Consider the following 21,223-nt stretch of genomic DNA (forward strand, 5'->3'; position numbering starts at 1 on the left):
CAATGAATAATCTTCCTATGAAAATATACCATCACATTGACACAAAAATTTGCACATAATTTCAAGAGATGTACAAATGGTGTGAAATCCATTCATGGATGTCTTAAGAACCCATGGATTAAGCTATGCATATTCATGGCATAGCAAATTATAATTAAATAAGGTGGCTGATGAGAAATCAGACTAAGAAAATGTGATTACATGATTCAAATTGCTTTAGCATGAAATTATAATAGTCTGATGTATCAATCATTCTCTAAAATTTGATTTCAGCTGTCATCAGGATTAGACAAATAATAACAATAAAAACAACAAACATTTATACAGTATTGACTATATACCAGGCATTTTTCTAAATCTTTTGTATATTAGCTCATGTATCTTCGCAGTAATGGAGTCCATAAATCATAGTATCCAGGAGGTCTCTTGTGGTGCAGTGGATTAGAATCCTGGTTGTCACTGCAGTTGCTCAGGTTGCTGTTGTGCTGCAGTTTTAGTCCCTGGCCTGGGAACTTACACATACTGTGGGAGTAGCCAAAAAAACAAAACAACAACAACAACAACAACAAAAAATCAGAGCATCCAACCTATAGGCAGTTTTACAGATAAATATTGCACACAGTTGAATCTCTGATTTTTAAAAAGTCTCTATATTCCATTGGTGTTCACTTAATTGTGTAAATAGTTGGTAATCTACACTGACCAACCTTTCCTTGAGCCTATTAATTCTTCCTTCCTTCTTGTTTCTCCCTCATTATTTCATTTCTCTCTCTCTCTCTCACACACACACACATTTAATACACAGATATTTAGAATACACTGTGTACCAGGTACTTGAATGTGGTATTTAGGATGGAGTTTATTGCTAGTAAGGATAGGTTTTTACTCTAATCTATTGTTTCCAGTCACTCATTTACATGCTGGTTTTTGGTAATCTACTTCCTCACAATCTCCATTTATTTGTAAGTGTTACTGGAGTGTGTGGGAGGGCAGAGAGTTATTATTGAGCCCTCTCTTTACCGTTTATACTAAGTGGTGTACCTTTTTTTTTTTTTTTTGAATTACCTATGGGTCTCATCAATAGACCTTGATAAAATTAGCTAATCAACCTGGCTCCTAACTGTGAATTGAAATGTGGACTACAGTCAGTAATGCAATTCAGCAAATATTTACTGAGTGCCTAGGCATCGTCTGGTTCCTGTTTTTAAGAAGCATATGATTCAGTAGATCAAATGCATTCCCAAACATTTACATTCAAACACAGATTCGATAAATGCTCTTGTCTTGGCATTACAGGTCCTTAGGGGAAGGGTAGATCAATAGTGGCCAGTAAAACCCAGGAAGATCTAGTAGAAATGGTCATTGTAAAATTGTCTCTGATGTTGGGTACCATTTTGAGAGAAAAATCGTGGGAGAAAGAGGAGCAAGGCTTAGAGAAGGAAAAGTAGGGAGTATATTTTTAGAATCTGAAACAGACTGCAGCCTAGACTGTTCTATGGAGAACAGTGGGAGATAAGACTAGGAAAGCAGTATGGCTGAGCTTTGTGGAGAGTCTTACATGTCACACTAAGGCAGCAGTTTTGAAGAGGGCAAATTTGCCCTCAAGGGGACCTTTGGCAATATATTGAAGACATATAGATTGTCACAAGTGGGGGTGCTGCTGGCATCTAGTGGGTAGAGGATGTAAGAGTTTAGGCTTTATTCTGTAAGCACTGGGGACCTATTGCTAGGTTATGTTCTTTAGGTCCCTGTGTGTTGTTACACTAAGTGTGCAAAGTGTTACTTTGCACATCTCCCTTGGGAATAATGTATAAAGAAAAGATTGATTTTGGAGGTAAGGAATAGCAGGTATCAATCATTTGCTGGACCCTGAATCTGAGAAAAAAGGAAAGAAAAAAGAAATGGAAAGAAGTGAAGTTTTCATGCTTTGAGAGGGCTCCAGACTTCAAAGTAAGAGCGCAAAAGAGAATGCAGGCACTGTGACAAAAAGGCTCATTTTTGATTATTGGAACAGTCTGATTTCATTTCCTGAAGACTGAAATATCAAGCAATGTATGGAGCTTGAGGTTTGAACCTTTTCTCCTTGGCTGTTCATTTTACTAAACCAACACAGTGAGCAACTATCATAAAAATGCAAACAGATCCCCAAATGCCTCAAATCCCACCTTTAATTTGAGAAGCAAGTAGTCATCTATATTTCATTTCTTCATAAATAATCAACCTCAAAAAGTGAATATGATCAAAAGGATTCATAAATAGCCAAAAGCTTTATACCAGGTATACTTATCGCTCCTACATCAAGGGAGGCTAAACAAGTATGGAAAGAAAACAAATTAATTTTATTTTTAGCCTTGCTGAATCTTTGGCTATACTTCTACACCTGCTTTCCTAAGAAGGAGATTTGATTCTTTGTTGCTAAGACAAAATTGGAGCTGCCACTGCCTACCCCAATCCCTTACCTAATCCATCTTGTTCTTTTGAATTGTGACAGAAGAATTAAGATATCTTTTTCACCCAATGATTTTCTAAGTAATGGTTCAAATGTGTTCTAGAAGTGGGAATGTGATGATCAAGAGTCTCTTCCAGTTTAAAGATTTGAAGAGGATTTGACTTTCTGCCTGTAAGAATTCTTGTTCTCTGCTCTAAGGGGTCTGACCTAATGGAGTCATCAGAAATCTGAGTCAAACGTCCCTATTCTGAAGTACCACGTGAAGTGGCACGTGAAGCAAATCATAGAAGCAACTTAATGCATCAATGACTTGGAATTTTTAAGGCAATCATGTTATTTTAGGCACATACAGCAGAGGGCATTATCTGGCCAAACTTAAAACAGGGCTGCTATTGACAATAAAAGACAAAGAGAAAGAAAGAAATAGGGAAGACTTTCCCTAAAAAAAAAAAAAAGCAAGGAGACAATGGAACAACTTTTATATTGCTTTGTTCTAGCTTTTTTTTGTAGGAAGACTTCTATGAAAATAACTAAAACCTAGACATGGATCATTCCAGAAATTAATGAAATTTCTACTATGTGAGTTGGACTCTATTAGATGCTAAGGCTCAATTAGCAAATGTAACAGTTAGTAGATGTGACATTCTTCAGGTCCTCAGTGAGTTTATAGCCTCATCTGTCTACGAACGTTTGAACACACATTCTTTCCTGTCTTTAGCAAATGTTTGATGAGTATTTTTCTGGGAGAATATCACTAGGGCAGATAAATACATCTCCATGGAACTTAACATTCCACCAGAGGAGCAGGCAGTAAGAAAATAAATGTTGAAGGGTAGAAGAGTTGTGTCGAATTAGAAGTACTGTGATGAAAATTAAAAATGGTAATCTGATGACGATGGAGGGTCTTATTTCGTCTGGGTAATCAAGAAAGAATTTTCTGAGAAGGTAAAACTTAAAAAGAGTCTTGAATGACAAGGAACATCAACCATGAAAAATCAAAGCACATGTGTTACAGGCAGAGGGAACCTTAGTGCAAAGGTCCTGAGGGAGGAGAAGGCTTGGCGCATTTGAGTCATGAAGGAAATTCAGTATAGTTGAAGAGAGAAGGGAAATGAAGAGAAGTTGACAGAAAAGAGAGGTTAGGTAAGCATCAGAGAATCATGTACTGGAGCCAAAACTGTTTACGTTTTCCTCTAAAAGGGTAGGAAGTTAATAGGAGCATTTTCAACTGAAGAATGACCCAAATATATTGTTAAACTTTGTTCTGAATGCTGTATGAAGAGTTGATTGTGGTAAGGCATTTGCAAAAGGAGAGAGACTGGGAAGAGGGTATTTCAGTGTTTCAAGTTAGAAATAAAGATGATTTGGTCTAGAAAAGGACAACGGGGAAAAATAGATCCAGTTATATTTTACAAGTAAAGTCAGATGAATAGGTTGTGCTGAGTGTAAATAATAAGAAATCAAGGAAGATCTTTATATTATTTTTCCTTGAGCAATTGGACGTGTGGGCATGGCATTTATGAAGGTGCAGGGGCAGGTTCAGAAATTTTCTTTCAGTATGTGTTATGCTATTCAATTCATGTAACCCTCTCCAAATCTGTTAATGTTATCATCCCTCCCACTTAGTAAGGTGCAGCTTAGAGAAGGCCAGTTTACCAAAGATTGGTTAGTAATATGCAGCCAACCCTCTAACCTACCTCATTTCACTCTAAATCTGGTTTTTGTTCTGCTATGTTTTGCTAATATAGATTGGGTGTCTCTATGCTTCAGCATTGTTTCAAGTTGGAAAGTACAGTATGTCATCAAGGAACCAAAACTGAATGCATGTTGAGTAGTCCTTTGTGCATAATTTACAGTGTGGACACGAGCGTCATTAAAGATCAAAGAAGCATCTTCCCTTACTTGTACATCAGCGTTTCCAAAGTGATACCCTGCTTCCTCTCTGTGTAACCTGGTATTTTTTTTTTTAATGTGACCATATACGGAAGCTAATTTTGCCAACATTGGTATTTCATGCTCTTCAGGATTTCAACTAGGGCTGATTAATTTGAAGTTATACACATCTCGGCAGTCAGATAATCAGATTGAAGATCAGTTCCATTTAATTCTAAAGTAATGCTAGGAATGCCAGTTATTGAAGTCATCTGACTTTTCCATCAACCACTCCTCTCTCCATTTTCTTTTACGCACAAGGGCACGGCCCTCCTAAAATAATATTCTCACCAATGCCCTTTCGTGCTTAAGATCCTAGAATTTCTTCCTAAGTTTCTTTACTGAAGAAAAACTCTTCCACCGGGCATGCAGTAGCCCTCAGTTGGGCCAACTTAATTATCTAAATTCTGTAATATAAGCCTTTTTTTCTTTTATTTCATGCTCCTACCCCTCTGCTTTTACAAGTCATCTCTTACCTCCTCCCCCAGCACCTTGCCTCAATACAAGTTTATATCCCCTTAAAGAGCTAAATAAAACCCCAAACCCTCTTCTTAAAACTTTCCCTGATTATCTGTGATTTCTGACAATGCTTTATGGCATGTAAATATTGAAAACATTGAATTATATTAGTATCTAGATAAATATATGTGCACTTTTTATTCTTTATAGGTGTCTATGTGTTTGTATTACAGCTCTGATAAGATTGTAAAGTTCACTTTAACTCTCTTACACCCCTTATTATACTCTCTAGAATATAACAACATGTTGGCCACATTGTTCCTTCTGTTTTTTCTCACTTTTCTTTTTTTGATACATATTTCTCTCTGCTCACTTCTTTTTCTTCTCTAATGATATTGCTATCTTGTCATCTCTAAACACTAGCCATATATATTCTTTTATTATTAGTCAGATAACTCTTCTAGAAAAGTGAAAATGCAGACCTGAGTTTTGTTTTGCTTTTTTTTTCCTTAAACCTCAATTTTGAAAAATTCCATCATTTTTAAGAAGCATTGCAAGGTCAGTGTATATAGCCAAAGAGCCTCCTGTTGACTTGACAGGTTGAATCCCTGGGTTATAGCCATCTAAACATAGTATCATTTCCATTACATTTGCCTTGAGGGTCAGCCCTGGGCATATTTACAAAAAATTTCTTTCTCTGAAAATCTGTAGAAAAACATTCCTGCACAAAGGGTGGAAAGCTCAACAGATTTGCAACATTGGCTTTCAAATGGGAAAAAAATGAATTATATTAGGAAATATTTGTGAAATAAATTTGATTTGGAGGGGTGAGCTCCCTCTGATAATGGTGTTATTTAATTTGCTATTTTTTCCTTTCCTGTGCATTCTAACAGTCTTTAAAATTTAAAGAGCCATCCAGAGAAATTATTTCAATAGAGTCTTCTTACCGAGGTGGCGATGGGCCTCTCCTCCTTTCTCGTAAGCAAATCATGTTACCTCAGCTTACTTTGTTCTCTTGGGTAGGTCTCAGATTTATAACGGTATAAGAAATAGAACTTTTTGGTCTTAATTGTCTTGTACTTGTTATTGGTTTGGGGAAGTAGAAGATAGGGAGAGATAAAGAGGAGAATGAATATGAAATGATCAGGATAGGTGTGGCGGTAAGTAACCAGAAAAACAATGAACTATTTATACTGTAAGGAAATGCATATTGTACATAATAATCAAACACAGAAAATAATTATGGGATTCATTGATCTAGCTGCTTATCACAGTATCAAGAATGCAAATTGTTCCCCTCTTTCCATTTTTCCTTCCTTAGCACCTCAACTTTGTCCTCAGGCTGCCTCCTCTCTTGGCCACAAGATGGCTGCAGCAACTCTTGGTATCTTATACTCACAACAATATCCAGAAACACAGGGAAGAATTACTCCCATCCTTGTGTCTTTCCTCATATTAGTGGGAGGAAAAAAACTTCCCCAAGCTCCCTCAGCTGACCTCTCCTCGCCTCTCACTGGCCAAATTGTGTCACATGTCCAGACCTGACCAGTTTCTGGCAATGGGCATGGTACAGCCAATGTTTCTTTGGACAGAAACTCAGAAAAGTAGAATCCAAAAGTTAGCCCACCATCTGTTTTGATGCCCTGTGAGCTAAGAATGGGAATTTTTAAGTAGTTGAAAACAAATTTTAAGAATATTTTGAGACGCACAAAAATTCAAATTCATGCCCATAAGTAGTGTATCTGGAACACAGTCAAGCACACTCATTTACCTTTTGTCTATGGCTACTTGCAAGCTACAGAGAGTAGAGGAGTTACAGCAGGAGACCATAGGCCTATGAAGCCTAAGCTATTTACTATCTGGTCCTGTACACAAGAAGTGTTCTTGGTTCTAGCTTAAGCCAGATTCTATTAACCCATCAAGACTAGGTCAGCCTCTGGAAGTTCCCATTGTGGCTCAGTGGTAAAGAGCCTGACTAGTATCCATGAGGATGCAGTTTTGATTCCTGGCCTTGCTCAGTGGATTAAGAATCCAGCATTGCCCTGAGCTGTGGTATAGTTTGCAGATGTGGCTCAGATCCTGTGTTGCTATGGCTGTGACACAGACCAGTAGCTGCTGCTCTGATTCAACCCCTAGCCTGGGAACTTCTATATGGGTGGGTGCGGCCCTAAAAAAAACAAAACAAAACAAACAAAAAAAAACCCTCCCAAAGCAGATAATATAGTTTTGTGGGGTTTTTTGGGTGTTTTGTTTTGTTTTGTTTAGGATGGGGATGAATCTTCCTGAATACAATTTGGTAGAGAAAGAGTAATGGAATAGGATGTTGGGTAGGCAATAAATGTGGAGAGAAGAGGGGAGGGAGGGGGAGAGATGAGAGAGGTTGAGATTCAAACCTTTTTTTTTTTTTTTTTGTCTTTTGTCGGGTGTGGAGGTTCCCAGGCTAGGGGTCTAATCAGAGATGTTGCCTACGCCAGAGCCAAAGCAACACAGGACCCGAGCCACATCTGCGACCTACACCATAGCTCACAGCAACACCGGATCTTTAACCCACTGAACGAGGCCAGGGATGGAACCCGAAACCTCATGGTTCCTAGTCATATTTGTTTCTGGTGCACCACAACGGGAACTCCAAGATTCAAACCTATTTTAACTGAATAACCCATCTTTAGTTTTACCAAAAAAAATCCATTCCAAAAATGTCACTAACACAAATTGCTGAGAAGACAGAGCTGAGTTCCTTACTAAGAGGAAGCGCTACCCCACAAAAGTTGGGGAGTGTCTGTGAGTAGAGTAGTGAAGATTAACATTCAATTATAAGAACTGAATGTTGGATTTTTAGGAGGTATTTCAATTGGAAATTCAATTAGGATCAGGTAAGACTTAGGACTCAGTAATCAGGATTGGAGGAAACAGCAAGGGAAGGCAGAAGATTCAAAGAATCTTACAGCATAGACTTCTATTAATGCTTTCCATGGAAGAGTTGATCAATATTTGGGCAAGTTACTGCAAAGACAGTGAAACTGTTTGCTTTGGCCGGAGAGTTCCATGAGAGGATAGAGAAGTTAATAGAGACCCTGGAGAACAAGGTCAAGTTGATGTTGGTGGTAAGGTACCATCTGGAGGGCTCAGTGTCCATTCTGAGTGTGGGGTTAATGGCTGTGATAATGTTTTCATTATTTAGAAAGGTTTGTTGAAAATACATAGGCATGGGAGTGTGTGGTCTGTTGAGATGGGAGGGGTGATTGTGGTTAACTGAATTGATCCTTCTCCAACCTCACTTCCAAACTAGTTCCAATGTCTAGACAACCGTCTATGCTGACATAGCAATGATACTGTGCTAAATAAAGCTCTCCCATTAGTTACTCTCCCTCCTGCTGTTGCTTCTGTGTCTCTCAGTGCGCTGAAGCATGGGTGAGAAAAGAAGAAAGGTCTCTTGGCAAAGTCAGGACATCCTCTGGGATGAGAAAAGAAGAAAGGTCTCTTGGCAAAGTTAGGATATCCTCTAGGATGAGGCTAAAAGTATTATAGTTTAATTCAAAACCCACACCGATCCATTTGTAAATAAATGCTGTGAGATGACATCGTAATGGATAATGGGTACCTTTAAATTGATTTCCTTTAGATGTGATAAAAACATCATCTGAAAAGATATGTTAAAACATGGCTTTTGATGTAAAATAACATAATTTAGATTTGAAAATAGAAAACTTTGTTGATAGCGGTTTATTTGATTCAGGACATGTACTAAGCATTATTTGCTGCAGGTTATAAATTAGCTTTGAACCAGCTATAATTCATAAATTGTTACTTATGACTGATATATGGGAATTCTCATTAATTGCAATGGCAAAAAGACCTTGAAGTAAGCAAGAAGTAGAAAATAAAAACAACTCAGGGATTGAAAAAGGGAGACACGTATAATCTAACATTAAGAGCAATATATCATATTTGTACGTGTTCTACTGATAGTATGTTTCTGACCATTCCAATTAATCCTCACCACAACTTTGAATAAGAGGCATCAGGTATTATTCCTATCTTACAGAAGAGGAAGTTGCTCTCATCAGTTTATTTTTAATATTTATTCAATATTTATCATACATTACTATTATGAGCTAGCAACTATATATACAGGGTCAATGCCAACTACAATATATATATGGTGTCATATATATATATATATCAGTGCTAACAAAACCATCTGAGTAGACAACGATGTTGTTTCCCTTCTATAGAGGAGGAAAGGGAATTATAGAGAGAGGTAACTTTCCCAATTGTAGGGTCATAGACGTTCACACAGATGTATAAGTTTAGGAAGTTTTCACTCTGGACCACCTTCTCTCTTGACCACTGGATGTGGCTGCCTTTCGTATTTCATATTTTAAAGGGAAAAAGTTAGCAAATGTCAGAGTAAGGGATTATCTTTTTCACTTTTGTGCTATTTCCAGTCAACCAGTTATTTTGACCTGTGTTGCCAGAGATCCTAGGATTCTAGAAAGAGTCATGGGTTGGGAGGTGGGAAGAGATGGAGCAGCAGCATACTAGGACCTCAATCCTAAAAACATCAAGCAGTTCACATATTTATGTACTATTCTTTTTTCTTTTCTTTTCCTTTTTTTCACCCATCATTAAATTCCCAATTATCTTTAGAAGTGTGAGTTGGGGAAAGGGGAGAATATGAAAGAAAAGGCCAAATCACATGAATGGAAACTTTTCACTGGTCATGATTACTGGCAATTTAAATAGCAATTCTATTTAAAATGGAAATCTACAGGGGTTTTTTCAGGTCATGTTTAAATTTACAATGAAAGATAACTCCTGATCTAACTCAGGGTGAGAAGCATGCCAAGAACACCATTGTGGCGTGAATAATTTCAGTGAGGTCTAGGACATAGGGGCTGTCCTGGTATTTAGCCCTGGGATGATAAGGTCAAAGGGGTGGGAGCCCAAGTGTAAAAGTCCCATAAGAACCTGAAGTGGTTGATGTACATGCTTCAGATTGGTTGATTTGAATATGAAAGGCATGCTTGTGGGCCAGTCCTTTGCTATCTCTAGGAACTGGCTAGCCCTTGGAGGGAGGGATGGTCTCTAGGATCAGCAAAGCTTTGATATTAAAACATCATAAAATTTAGAAAATCAAAAGGTATGAGTAATACATTGGTACACAACTTTCTGCATAGGAAAACTACTGGAATTAGTTATGAACTATTTTGCACATTTTCAATGGTCATTTTATTTAGTGCCTACAGCATGCATGTAGTGTGTTGTCTGTAGGCTCAAAGGAGACCATGAGACACAGCCTCTGTCCTCAGGGAGCTTACAGGTTAGTGTAGGAAACAGACCCAGGGATAAACATTCATAGTACTAGATGGTATGAAAAGTCAACCCAGAGCTGCAAGAGCTTTGAGGAAGGAAACAGATTGGTTTCCCTTGGAGGCTGGAAGAAAGAGTAGCAACTCAGAACCTACCAGTCAAGTTTTCTTGCTGCTGGAGGGAAGGAGACCCACACAGACTCTGAAGCCAGAAAGCATCTATGACTTTAAACCTCACCTTCTTGAGACTCAGGTTCCTTTCTGCAGTTCTTGAATGTGGGTATGTGTTTAAGGGTTTCTAAGGACAGGTGCCTTTACTGAGTAAAGCATCTTGGGAAAGAGCCTCTTCTATGTCTTGTGTACTCTGAGAAAACATAGTTATTTACAAATGTTTACTTACATTGAGAACCTCACCAGTCGTGGAAGGGTTATATCCCAAGTAGGAGACAGCCCTTTCCTCCTCAAGACCTTGGATGGTGGGCATGGTAGTGATGGTCAAGAAAGCCCACATCTCCTTGGCATTGAATTCTCCCAAAGGCTCACTTAGAGTAACTGGAAGAGCCTCCTAATTTTTCTCCTTGCTGCTGGTTTCTTCCAAAGCTCTTCTGTCTCCCATATTAGTCTAACATTATCATTCATAATAACAAAGCTAATGATAGCATTTCTTTCTACAAGCAGAACATGTCCCCTGCAGGATAAAACAGGGACTCTTAAGTGTGATATCAGGGACTCTTAAGTGTGATATCACTGACTCTTCAGTCTGGAGCAGATCTCACCCCAGCTTCTTTCCCAATCTCCTCCCCCGCCTTCAATCCTCTTGGAAACTTTTTATGGTTCCTTGTTTGTACTAACATCCTTCATGTGTCCTTGTCTTGGCTCAGGCTGGGCCCTCTGCTCTTCTTACCTTTATCAACTTCTACAAAATCAAATGACCCTCCTCTTTGAAAATCCTCTGATTTTCCAGCACAGATTGAGTGGCTTTCACTTCATTGCCCTTGTGCCAATGTTGCTTGTCTCATAGCAATGGACTTTTATTATTAAGCTTCATCTGTTTGCCTATCTGTCTCATCTTTTGAATTATAATTCCCTCAAGGATAAGAATTATATTTTCATATTTGTATGCCCAGTACTTAGCAAAATGTCTGGTTAAGGGAAATAAGAATAGTAGAAGTAATAGTAACGCTACTACTAATAACATCCAACATTACTGAGTTCTTTCAATATGTAAGGCATCATTCTAAGCTCCTTTATGAATATTAACACGTTTTATTTTCACAGCAATACCAGGGTTATGTAATATTATCATTCTCATCTTGCAAATGAGGTTGAGCCATAGAGAGGATACTTGTCCAAGGTGACACATAATAAATACTAAATTACTTCCTCAGTGCCTTTTTGAATTAGATGGGGTGATCCTTCTCCCCACCCCTTTTTCCTTCCCAAGAGATTCATAGAAGAGGCATGAGATGAGAAATTTAGGAGAGGTCATTACACAAGTACCCAATGCATGATAAGCCAGTTAAGTGGGGGATATACTAGGTTACACAAGCTTCTTTTGAATTCCTCTTTGTTCTGGAAGAGATGCAGAAACTGAGTGGTTTTATTTCCCTTTTCATGTATCTATTTAAAAGTAGGGACATAATACATATAATAATTGTGTTATATGAAGATATTTTCTGTAAAAAACATTATATTTCATGAGTCATGATTTAATTTGTGGTATGTCTACCTATGCAGAGCAGTTGGCCATGAGTTTTTATACATGAAAATCTCAAGAAATTAATGTCGCTATTTCAGTGTATTTTCACAGGTACCCTATGTTAACTTGCCAGTGTTTACAGCTGAGGTCACCCCTAAAGGAAAGGTATTTTAACAATTAATTGTGAAAAATATTTTACCTTTGCTATCATTCTTGCAGAGACTTTTTCATGGAGTGTTTGAGATCATTTGCTCCTGGACCAGGGAGATGAATATCTGAGCCCTGGTTCTGAACTAACCAACCATGTGACTTCATGCATGTTACTTCCCCTACAATTAAATTTCTTCATCTTGAAGAGCCTATCATAGTTCCTTCCTCCGAGGAGAGCTACAGGGTTGAGAAAGGAGCAGGTCATACAGCCTTTCCAATTACAAAGGGCCCCACATTCTGAAGGGCCCTGTGCTTGGCTTAATGCTCAGTTGTAACTGATTTGAAGTCCTTAATAATTTTTTTTTTGTCTTTTTTGTTGTCTTTTTTGTTGTTGTTGTTGCTATTTCTTGGGCCGCTCCCACAGCATATGGAGGTTCCTAGGCTAGGGGTCGAATCCGAGCTGTAGCCACCAGCCTACGCCAGAGCCACAGCAACGCGGGATCCGAGCCGCATCTGCAACCTACACCACAGCTCACGGCAACGCCGGATCGTTAACCCACTGAGCAAGGGCAGGGACCGAACCCGCAACCTCATGGTTCCTAGTCGGATTCGTTAACCACTGCGCCACGACGGGAACTCCCCTTAATAATTTTTAACAAGGCATCTTCCATTTTCATTTTGCATTGGGCCCTGCAAATAATGTAGCCCTTCTTGGATGGGATGGTTTGTGGTCTGTAGCCTGTGGGGCCTACCATATAGAATAACCCTCAATAAAATGTCAGCATTTAATAATTTTACAAGAGAGTTTTTAGTTTATTGAGTAGAGCCGCCTAATTTTATTTTCTGACCTTTCCCAGTCGGGTCTGGACATTGAACCTAATGATAGAGTACATCTCATCTGTCCTCAGGTGTTCAGGTCACACGTGGTTGGTGAACACTACAGTAAGCCTCTCTACCCCACTCTTCCATTTCTCTGTGATTGCACACCTCATAGAATGTGGGCTGTGGCTGGCTGCCAACTCAAAGTACAGAAACACGTCTTGGTACATGCGAGCCACGTCATTCAATAAAAGACATTAGATTTGTTGTTTTCTTGGTCTGAGAAATGATGGCTTGAGCTGATACAATGTCCCAGTGCCAGTGACTCTAGAAAGACATTTGAAGGAGATCTAATGCTTTTTTTTTTTTGCTCTGATTATATTGCAGATTATTTGAACTCCAGAAGGACCAACACCAGATAAATTATGAATGTTGAACAAGATGACCTTACATCCACAGCAGATAATGATAGGTCCTAGGTTTAACAGGGCCTTATTTGACCCCCTGCTTGTGGTGCTGCTGGCTCTTCAACTTCTTGTGGTGGCTGGTCTGGTGCGGGCTCAAACCTGCCCTTCCGTCTGTTCCTGCAGCAACCAGTTCAGTAAGGTGATTTGTGTTCGGAAAAACCTACGAGAGGTTCCAGACGGCATCTCCACCAACACTCGGCTGCTGAACCTCCATGAGAACCAAATCCAGATCATCAAAGTGAACAGCTTCAAACACTTGAGGCACCTGGAAATCCTACAGTTGAGTAGGAATCACATCAGAACAATTGAAATTGGGGCCTTCAATGGTCTGGCAAACCTCAACACCCTGGAACTCTTTGACAATCGTCTTACTACTATCCCCAATGGAGCTTTTGTATATTTGTCTAAACTGAAGGAGCTCTGGTTGCGAAACAACCCCATTGAAAGCATCCCTTCTTATGCTTTTAACAGAATCCCTTCTCTGCGCCGGCTAGACTTAGGGGAGTTGAAAAGGCTTTCATACATCTCAGAAGGTGCCTTTGAAGGTCTGTCCAACTTGAGGTATTTGAACCTTGCCATGTGCAACCTCCGAGAAATCCCTAACCTCACGCCGCTCGTAAAGCTGGATGAACTGGATCTTTCTGGGAATCATCTGAGTGCTATCAGGCCTGGCTCTTTCCAGGGGCTGATGCACCTTCAAAAACTGTGGATGATCCAGTCCCAGATTCAAGTGATTGAACGGAATGCCTTTGATAACCTTCAGTCACTGGTGGAGATCAACCTGGCACACAACAATCTAACGTTACTGCCTCATGACCTCTTCACACCCTTGCATCATCTAGAGCGGATACACTTACATCACAACCCCTGGAACTGTAACTGCGACATACTGTGGCTCAGCTGGTGGATAAAAGACATGGCCCCCTCCAACACAGCTTGCTGTGCCCGGTGTAACACTCCTCCCAATTTGAAAGGGAGGTACATTGGGGAGCTTGACCAGAATTACTTCACCTGCTATGCTCCTGTGATTGTGGAGCCCCCAGCAGACCTCAATGTCACTGAAGGCATGGCAGCTGAGCTGAAATGTCGCGCCTCCACGTCCCTGACCTCTGTATCTTGGATCACTCCAAATGGAACGGTCATGACCCATGGGGCGTACAAAGTGCGGATAGCTGTGCTCAGCGATGGTACGTTAAACTTCACGAATGTAACCATGCAAGATACAGGCATGTACACATGTATGGTGAGTAATTCTGTTGGAAATACCACCGCTTCAGCCACTCTGAATGTTACTGCAGCAACCACTACTCCCTTCTCTTACTTTTCAACCGTCACAGTAGAGACTATGGAACCTTCTCAGGATGAGGCTCGGACCACGGATAACAATGTGGGTCCCACTCCAGTAATTGACTGGGAGACCACCAACGTGACCACCTCTCTCACGCCACAGAGCACAAGGTCAACAGAAAAAACATTCACCATCCCTGTGACTGACATAAACAGTGGCATCCCAGGAATTGATGAGGTCATGAAGACTACCAAAATCATCATTGGCTGTTTTGTGGCCATCACACTCATGGCCGCAGTGATGCTCGTCATTTTCTACAAGATGAGAAAGCAGCACCATCGGCAAAACCATCACGCCCCGACAAGGACTGTTGAAATCATTAATGTGGATGATGAAATTACAGGAGACACACCCATGGAAAGCCACCTGCCCATGCCTGCTATCGAGCATGAGCACCTAAATCACTATAACTCTTACAAATCTCCCTTCAACCACACAACGACAGTTAATACAATAAATTCAATACACAGTTCAGTGCATGAACCGTTATTGATCCGAATGAACTCGAAAGACAATGTACAAGAGACTCAAATCTAAAACATTTACAGTTACGAAAAACAAACACTCAAAAAAAAAAGGACAGTTTATTAAAAATGACACAAATGACTGGGCTAAATCTACTGTTTCAAAAAAGTGTCTTTACAAAAAAAAAACAAAAAGAAATTTATTTATTAAAAATTCTATTGTGATCTAAAGCAGACAAAATTATGTGTATTCCTCAGAACCTGTTTTTGCTGCACTTATTTACTATTTTCCCACATCTCGTCCCTTCCCTGATTGCCATATTTTTCATAGGAGATCTCAATTCCCTAAAGAACTGGTCTAGGAAATTTTGTAAGAATTCTGCTACACTTTGAAATTTTTATGGTGAATTCTAGTGGTGAGATCCAGTCTATTTTGTCTCCCCCCCGCCCACCTCTTTTCTTTCTCCCCCTCATGCCCTTATGACATAGTCCAATGGGGAATGCAATACTACAAATAGATTTTTAAGAGAGAACAAGGAAAAAAAATGCAAGATCTTATATTTTTCATGTAATGACCTGTTCTGTATTTATGAGGAGGACCATTCAATGGAAAAGAAAAAAAAAAAAAAGTAAGCAAACAACAGATTAATTTCCATATGAGCATCTATAAAACCCATGATCTTTTAAACAAATCTAGAACCAGAATTTGTAGTTCAAAAGCTAAAAATAAGATTATAAATAAAATATTGTTGGTTTTTCTGTACCTGTACACAGCTCATTTGTAGTATGGCTCAAATGTGAGAAACTTGAAGGTAAATAGATTCTTACTTTCTAAGAAAGGTAATACTATGGTATTCTTGAGTCACAGCACCAATCTCTACAGGGTCCTATTTCACTAGCTGATTTGAGTTTCCGATCTATATTCAAAGATGCTGTGGTGTTCTTTCCTTCTCATTAGGGTCACTCTTTGTGGAATTCTCAGATTAAAAAATAATGATTTTGTGAAGCAAATTCAATTCCACTTGATAGAAAGTTTCAGTATAATTTATTCTCTGTCTCCTAAATAAAGTTTTGCTGTCTAGATGAAGTGCAACTACAGAATGCAAAGGTGTTCTAAATCATCCAAGTTGAAAAATCATGTTTGGTGCTGAGGGTTAGCAAACGCAGTTCAATTCAACCATAATTAAAGACGTATGCCGTGTTAAAACACTGATGTTAGGGTTGTGGACACACAATTAACGAGGCCTAGTTTCTGTGCTTGAATCAGTCGTTATCTATATGAAATATGGTCAAAGAAAGATCAGTTTATTACCAGGGGCCAGCTCTAATTTTACTGTAGGGTGGAAGGCTGAAAACTGGCCTAGGGTTTCAAAATACCAGATTACTGTTATTATCGAAACCTCCTCATGGTTTCTTTGGAATAGCTGACTGTCTTCTTCCAAATGCAGATTGTAGAGCTTTACAGAAGTGTGAGTATGGATTTGCTGTGACAGATGGGTGCTCACCAAGAGATAGAATTATATTGGTAATTCACTAAAGGTGCTTCAAAAACTGGAGATGTTTTTGGTATGAGAATGAATACTAGCTTCCAAGTTAAAAAGGAACTGTCTGGTTATTGGCACTTCCGCACTCTCCTGACATTTTAATGTGTCTGACTTCTGTCTTTATCTGTGTGAAGTGTTGTGAAACTGTTTACAAAATGACTACAAAATTACTGTTTCTTATTACTGGCCTTTGAAACCTGCCACCTCATTGGTGAGACAAGAGCGGGCCAATGTAGAGAAAACTTCAGCTGCTAATGAATGAGCAGCTTGGATACTCACACATGACACTCCAGGCTGGACCTCACACCAGGGTTTCATGATCTCCAGGTTTGAAAAACCAATCATTGCTGGTAAAATAGGTCAGAGAGCTGGGAGGAAGAGATAGCACATGATTGAGACCACGCAAAGATCTTGCCTCTATTTTTGATTACTAATTCTATTGTTGTTTTTTTTTTGTTTGTTTGTTTTTTTGTTTTTTTTCTCCACCATTTCCTACCTCTCTTTGTTAGGAACATAATTCACATTTGGTTTTACTGTGGAGAAGACCCAAGAAAAGGGAAAACATGTGTTGGCTGTCATTTGCCAAGCTATTCAGTATTGTATGTACTTAATATATTTCTATGCTGCAGATCAGCTTAGAAACCAAACAACTCACCAAGGAATATCAAGTGCTAATATCAAGAAGGAAAAGAATCCTGCCTTCTCTCCTTGGTTTGCGCTCTCTGAGCTCTGTCTTTGCTGATTATAAACCTTCTTTTATGTGTGCTTATAATTGTTAAGGAGTCAGTCCCAGCACACAATTCCTCTTTACTGTGAAGGGTGGCTGAGCAGTTAGATAAATTTTAGTAAATAGAATGAAAGCTAAACTTGAACTAAACATTTGAATAAGAAAAGTCAAGCATACAGTTCAGCCCCACAAGAGATTATAGCTGCCCAAATGAATACATTTGAGAAAAAAATAATGTATATATATCGATGGAAGCTTGGTTGCAAGCCAAACTTGACTTTTACAGTAAATTTAGAAATACCTTTGACAAAAGGTCATCACTGCAGGTTTTGGGGGTGAAGGGTAGAGTGCTATAAATGTACTATTTATAGGACACAGCTGAATTCCAGATGTGTATGATGAGCAGTGTCTGTATTTGCTCTTCCTCGTGTACATGGCTTTGAGTGCCTTACTCTGGTAGCTGCACTGATGTGTTAGAGTCCATCACACAAAGTGCACTTCCTTCCACAGCAGAAAGCCCATGTGACTCTTTAAACATCTGGTCTGCCCTTGTAGTGAAACACACTTCTGTGTCCATGGCTTTTTATTTTATCCTAAGGCAACCAAGTGGCAGTATTCTTAAATACTCGTATATATAAAAAAATATGCCATTTGCAATTAACTGAGTTAAAGTAATCTAATGATAACTGTGGTATATATATTTATACTTCCTACTAAAGATATGCAGTTTACTTTAGGAAAACATCAAAAGTGCTTTAGAAAGAAGCTTCTCTGATGTTTTTTTCCTACGTAGGAATCTTGCTGTTTCATACTTGGCTATCACCTCGATTTCCAAAATTTTTAGGAATGTGTCCAAGCATTGTGGTGGCAAAATAGAATTTGGTGTAATTTATAGTCATAGACCTTGATATAGCTTTAATCATTGTCCCTCATATCCTGAATATTCTGGAGTCAAACGTCATCTTTTCCAGAAATGGAAATAGGTCATTAGAGTTTTGGATCATTGGTCAATGATCGGAACATTGGTTGATTCTTTTTTTTTGAGGAAGAAAACGTTGCTAGTTCATGAATGCTTTTAGGTCTTATAATCAAAGGTCTTATAATAAAATGTCAGGATATCATTGGAGGTCTGCATACTATGAAATTCTGAATATAGATCTGTTGGAAAATAACTTGACATTGGGAGGGTTATTTACATAGGAGAACAAAAAGGAATAAGACATTTCTATAACAGGATTTCCTGAAATATGAAAAAAAAATTAAATGGATGACCCAAAGTATCCAACATTTCCAAGGTAAATACTGATAAAGGTGAAGAAAAAAAAAAAAAAAAAACCCTGAATATCTTATCCTTTTGGGATAATCTTCAAGGTTAAGTAGAAGAGTCACATGAGTAAAGAATATTCATCTTATGAATAATGTGGCACTTTGAAGCAACGTAATTTTTAAATAATGTTAAATGGTTTGTTTGGTGTCTCAGGTTACTAGTTTTAATAATATTGAAGATAATTATATCATTAAATATCACAGATAAAGCGTGAATGTCTGAGTGAGGGGTCATAGTCTTCTAGGAAGCCATTTGTCTATTACTTAGAAAATATATTTTCAGAGTCAGATCTCTTATAAAAACATCTCCCCCCAAACAATATACATATTCTTATATTTGATTAGAATGTGATTTCTGTACAAAAGCTACTTAAGATAAAAATGAGTCTAAACAGTTGCCTTAAAAAATCATACCTTCTATTCTTTCTCTTCTGCCACAAGGAGAAATATGAACTCCTACAAACTCTCTATTAGATAGAAACCAGCTGTAATGCCATTTTTTTTCCAGGATATAAAATAAGATACATCCGACTCTAGGAGAGAAAAAAGAAATATCCTAGAATTACGATAGTGCCCTGTCAGTTAAGATACAAACTTAGAGGCTAAATGAAACATTCTTCTAACACATACCCGTTGCTGTCATTTTGTTTCTTTAAGTACTGCCAACAATACTTCTGAGATGTCAACCTCTCTTAACATTATTTGAGAAAATACACAAATTGCACATCAAATTATATAATTACATTGTATACCAAGTGTTCAGCATCTGTGAGAAAACTGCAATTCTTCTTTGCTTTTGCCCATGACAAAGAAAAAAGAAAAAAAAAAAAAGAAAGTTTGCTACAAGACAAACAAAACAATTAAGCCATTTTAATGAAAGTACATGGTATTGGAAAATCCTTCCACTTTCTAAATTGTTAATGCACAGTAAAGGAGATATTCAGATATCTCCCAGGCGAAATACCGAAAGCAAAGCTCTACAAAACTCTGGACCATGAAGATGTCTCTTTCAATATTTGGTCCAGTAATTTAATTTCACTTTCCAGGTTATTAATGCTACACTTTATTATACATTTGGTGCTGATTTGCTGAATTTGAATTCATCCAAATGGTATCAATTCTGTCTTTACCTGGTTGGCAGTAGTAGTTAATGTATGGATTTTTATGTGGATCAAAGAGAAGATTCAATGTGGTTTGAAGGAAAGGGGTTAGTCTCTGTGGGGCAGCAGAGTCCATTCTGATTAATGTATCTAACCCTGAGAACTTGGCAGAATATCCACCTGGCTCAGTCCTAGGATATCACAACGGAAACCCATCCATTATGGGAATCCCTATGTTTATTATGTCTGTACATCAGTAAGGCTTCTGAATGGCAATTAGTAGATCTCCATACTTTTCAGCCCTAGTTCCACATTCCAAATTGTAAAAATAAAGTGGAACTTAATTTCTAGTTAAACATACAATTGCTAGTTTTGTAAAATGTATAATTCTGAGAGAAATGAATGAAGCCTCAATTGAACTAAATGTATTAAAACATACACAAGAGTAATTATGATATTTTTATGGAATATACTTTTTTATGGTAACTACTACAAAATTTTAATTCAAATAATTTGTAATACTAAGGAAATCATGGGTTTCTTTACTAATGGAATCATTATGAAAAAAAGCTTAATTTTAACAAAATTTGTAAAATGCCTCAAAAGTCAAATGTTGATTTGGACTTCCCAGTCCCATGGCTAGTTCTATTTTTTTTTTAAATAAAGTTTTACAAAATGAAAGAGAGAAGTAATAAAGTTTCTCTTTCCAGCAGCCCTCAAGCAGACTAACTCATGCTTGTAGAGATATTTATTGACATAAATGAATGTTAAAAAAAAATGAACTTTACTTAACTCTGTCCATAAAAATGCCGTGTAGCTGTGTATTCTCACCTAAAATTTTTTCAAGCGTCTTGAGATTAAGTCACTCTTGAAAAGTCAATGCTGGACTTTATGAACTCAATTACATTTTAGTTTTTTAATACATATCTTTATTCTATGTGGAAATATATTTTATCCCGGGCATTCAGCCTGTTTTCAGATTTTCTAGATGTACTAAAAAATGAGAATCAGTCATTGCAACACATCTAGTTATGCAATCTGGAGTTCAATCCTATCAGTATTAGGGGCAATTCATATAGATTAATAAATTATTTCCTTAGCATTATAGGAGTGGTGCCTCTTTTTATTTCTATTGAACTCCACTTAAAAGACAGGATATTTTTATTATAATTAATAGAACTTCTACCTCCAAGAAAAAGAAGAAACCAGGAAATTCACAATATTGAAAAATGCTTTAAAAGATACAGTATATTTTATATATATATAAAATTTTATGCACATAAACTTGTTACCATACTTCCTATTAAAGATAAATGATAGTATATATATAATTCATCAGACAGTAAATACTAATGAGATGCAAATCTCATTTTTCAGCCATGTTGTCAATTTATTAATGTTCTTAAATTCTTATAAAATTTGATTTA

General features: G+C 37.9%; 1 protein-coding gene and 1 long non-coding RNA gene across 6 annotated transcripts in view; one reads left to right on the forward strand and one right to left on the reverse strand.

Annotated features, from left to right (window-relative positions):
* The window catches only part of LRRC4C (leucine rich repeat containing 4C), a 169,249-nt gene extending 154,054 nt beyond the window's left edge, over positions 1 to 15,195 (forward strand). For all 4 annotated transcript variants that reach the window (XM_047775952.1, XM_047775953.1, XM_047775954.1 and 1 more), the window contains one exon: positions 13,208 to 15,195. In XM_047775952.1, coding sequence (XP_047631908.1) covers positions 13,250 to 15,172 — 1,923 coding nt within the window. In that variant the 5' untranslated portion in view covers positions 13,208 to 13,249 and the 3' untranslated portion in view covers positions 15,173 to 15,195. The remainder of the gene's footprint in view (positions 1 to 13,207) is intronic.
* LOC125125227 (uncharacterized) overlaps positions 1 to 21,223 on the reverse strand; it is a 44,687-nt gene that overhangs the window by 15,701 nt on the left and 7,763 nt on the right. Inside the window, exons 2-4 of one of the 2 annotated variants that reach the window (XR_007134380.1) lie at positions 19,111 to 19,229; positions 16,923 to 17,011; positions 13,458 to 13,561 (exon numbers count right to left, since the gene is read on the reverse strand). This is a non-coding gene — a long non-coding RNA (uncharacterized LOC125125227). Of the gene's footprint in view, positions 1 to 13,457; positions 13,562 to 16,922; positions 17,012 to 19,110; positions 19,230 to 21,223 lie in introns of those variants that run through there. The other variant, XR_007134379.1, reaches the window with a different exon arrangement.

This window comes from Phacochoerus africanus, chromosome 4 (genome assembly GCF_016906955.1).
Source record: "Phacochoerus africanus isolate WHEZ1 chromosome 4, ROS_Pafr_v1, whole genome shotgun sequence".
NCBI lineage: Eukaryota > Metazoa > Chordata > Mammalia > Artiodactyla > Suidae > Phacochoerus > Phacochoerus africanus.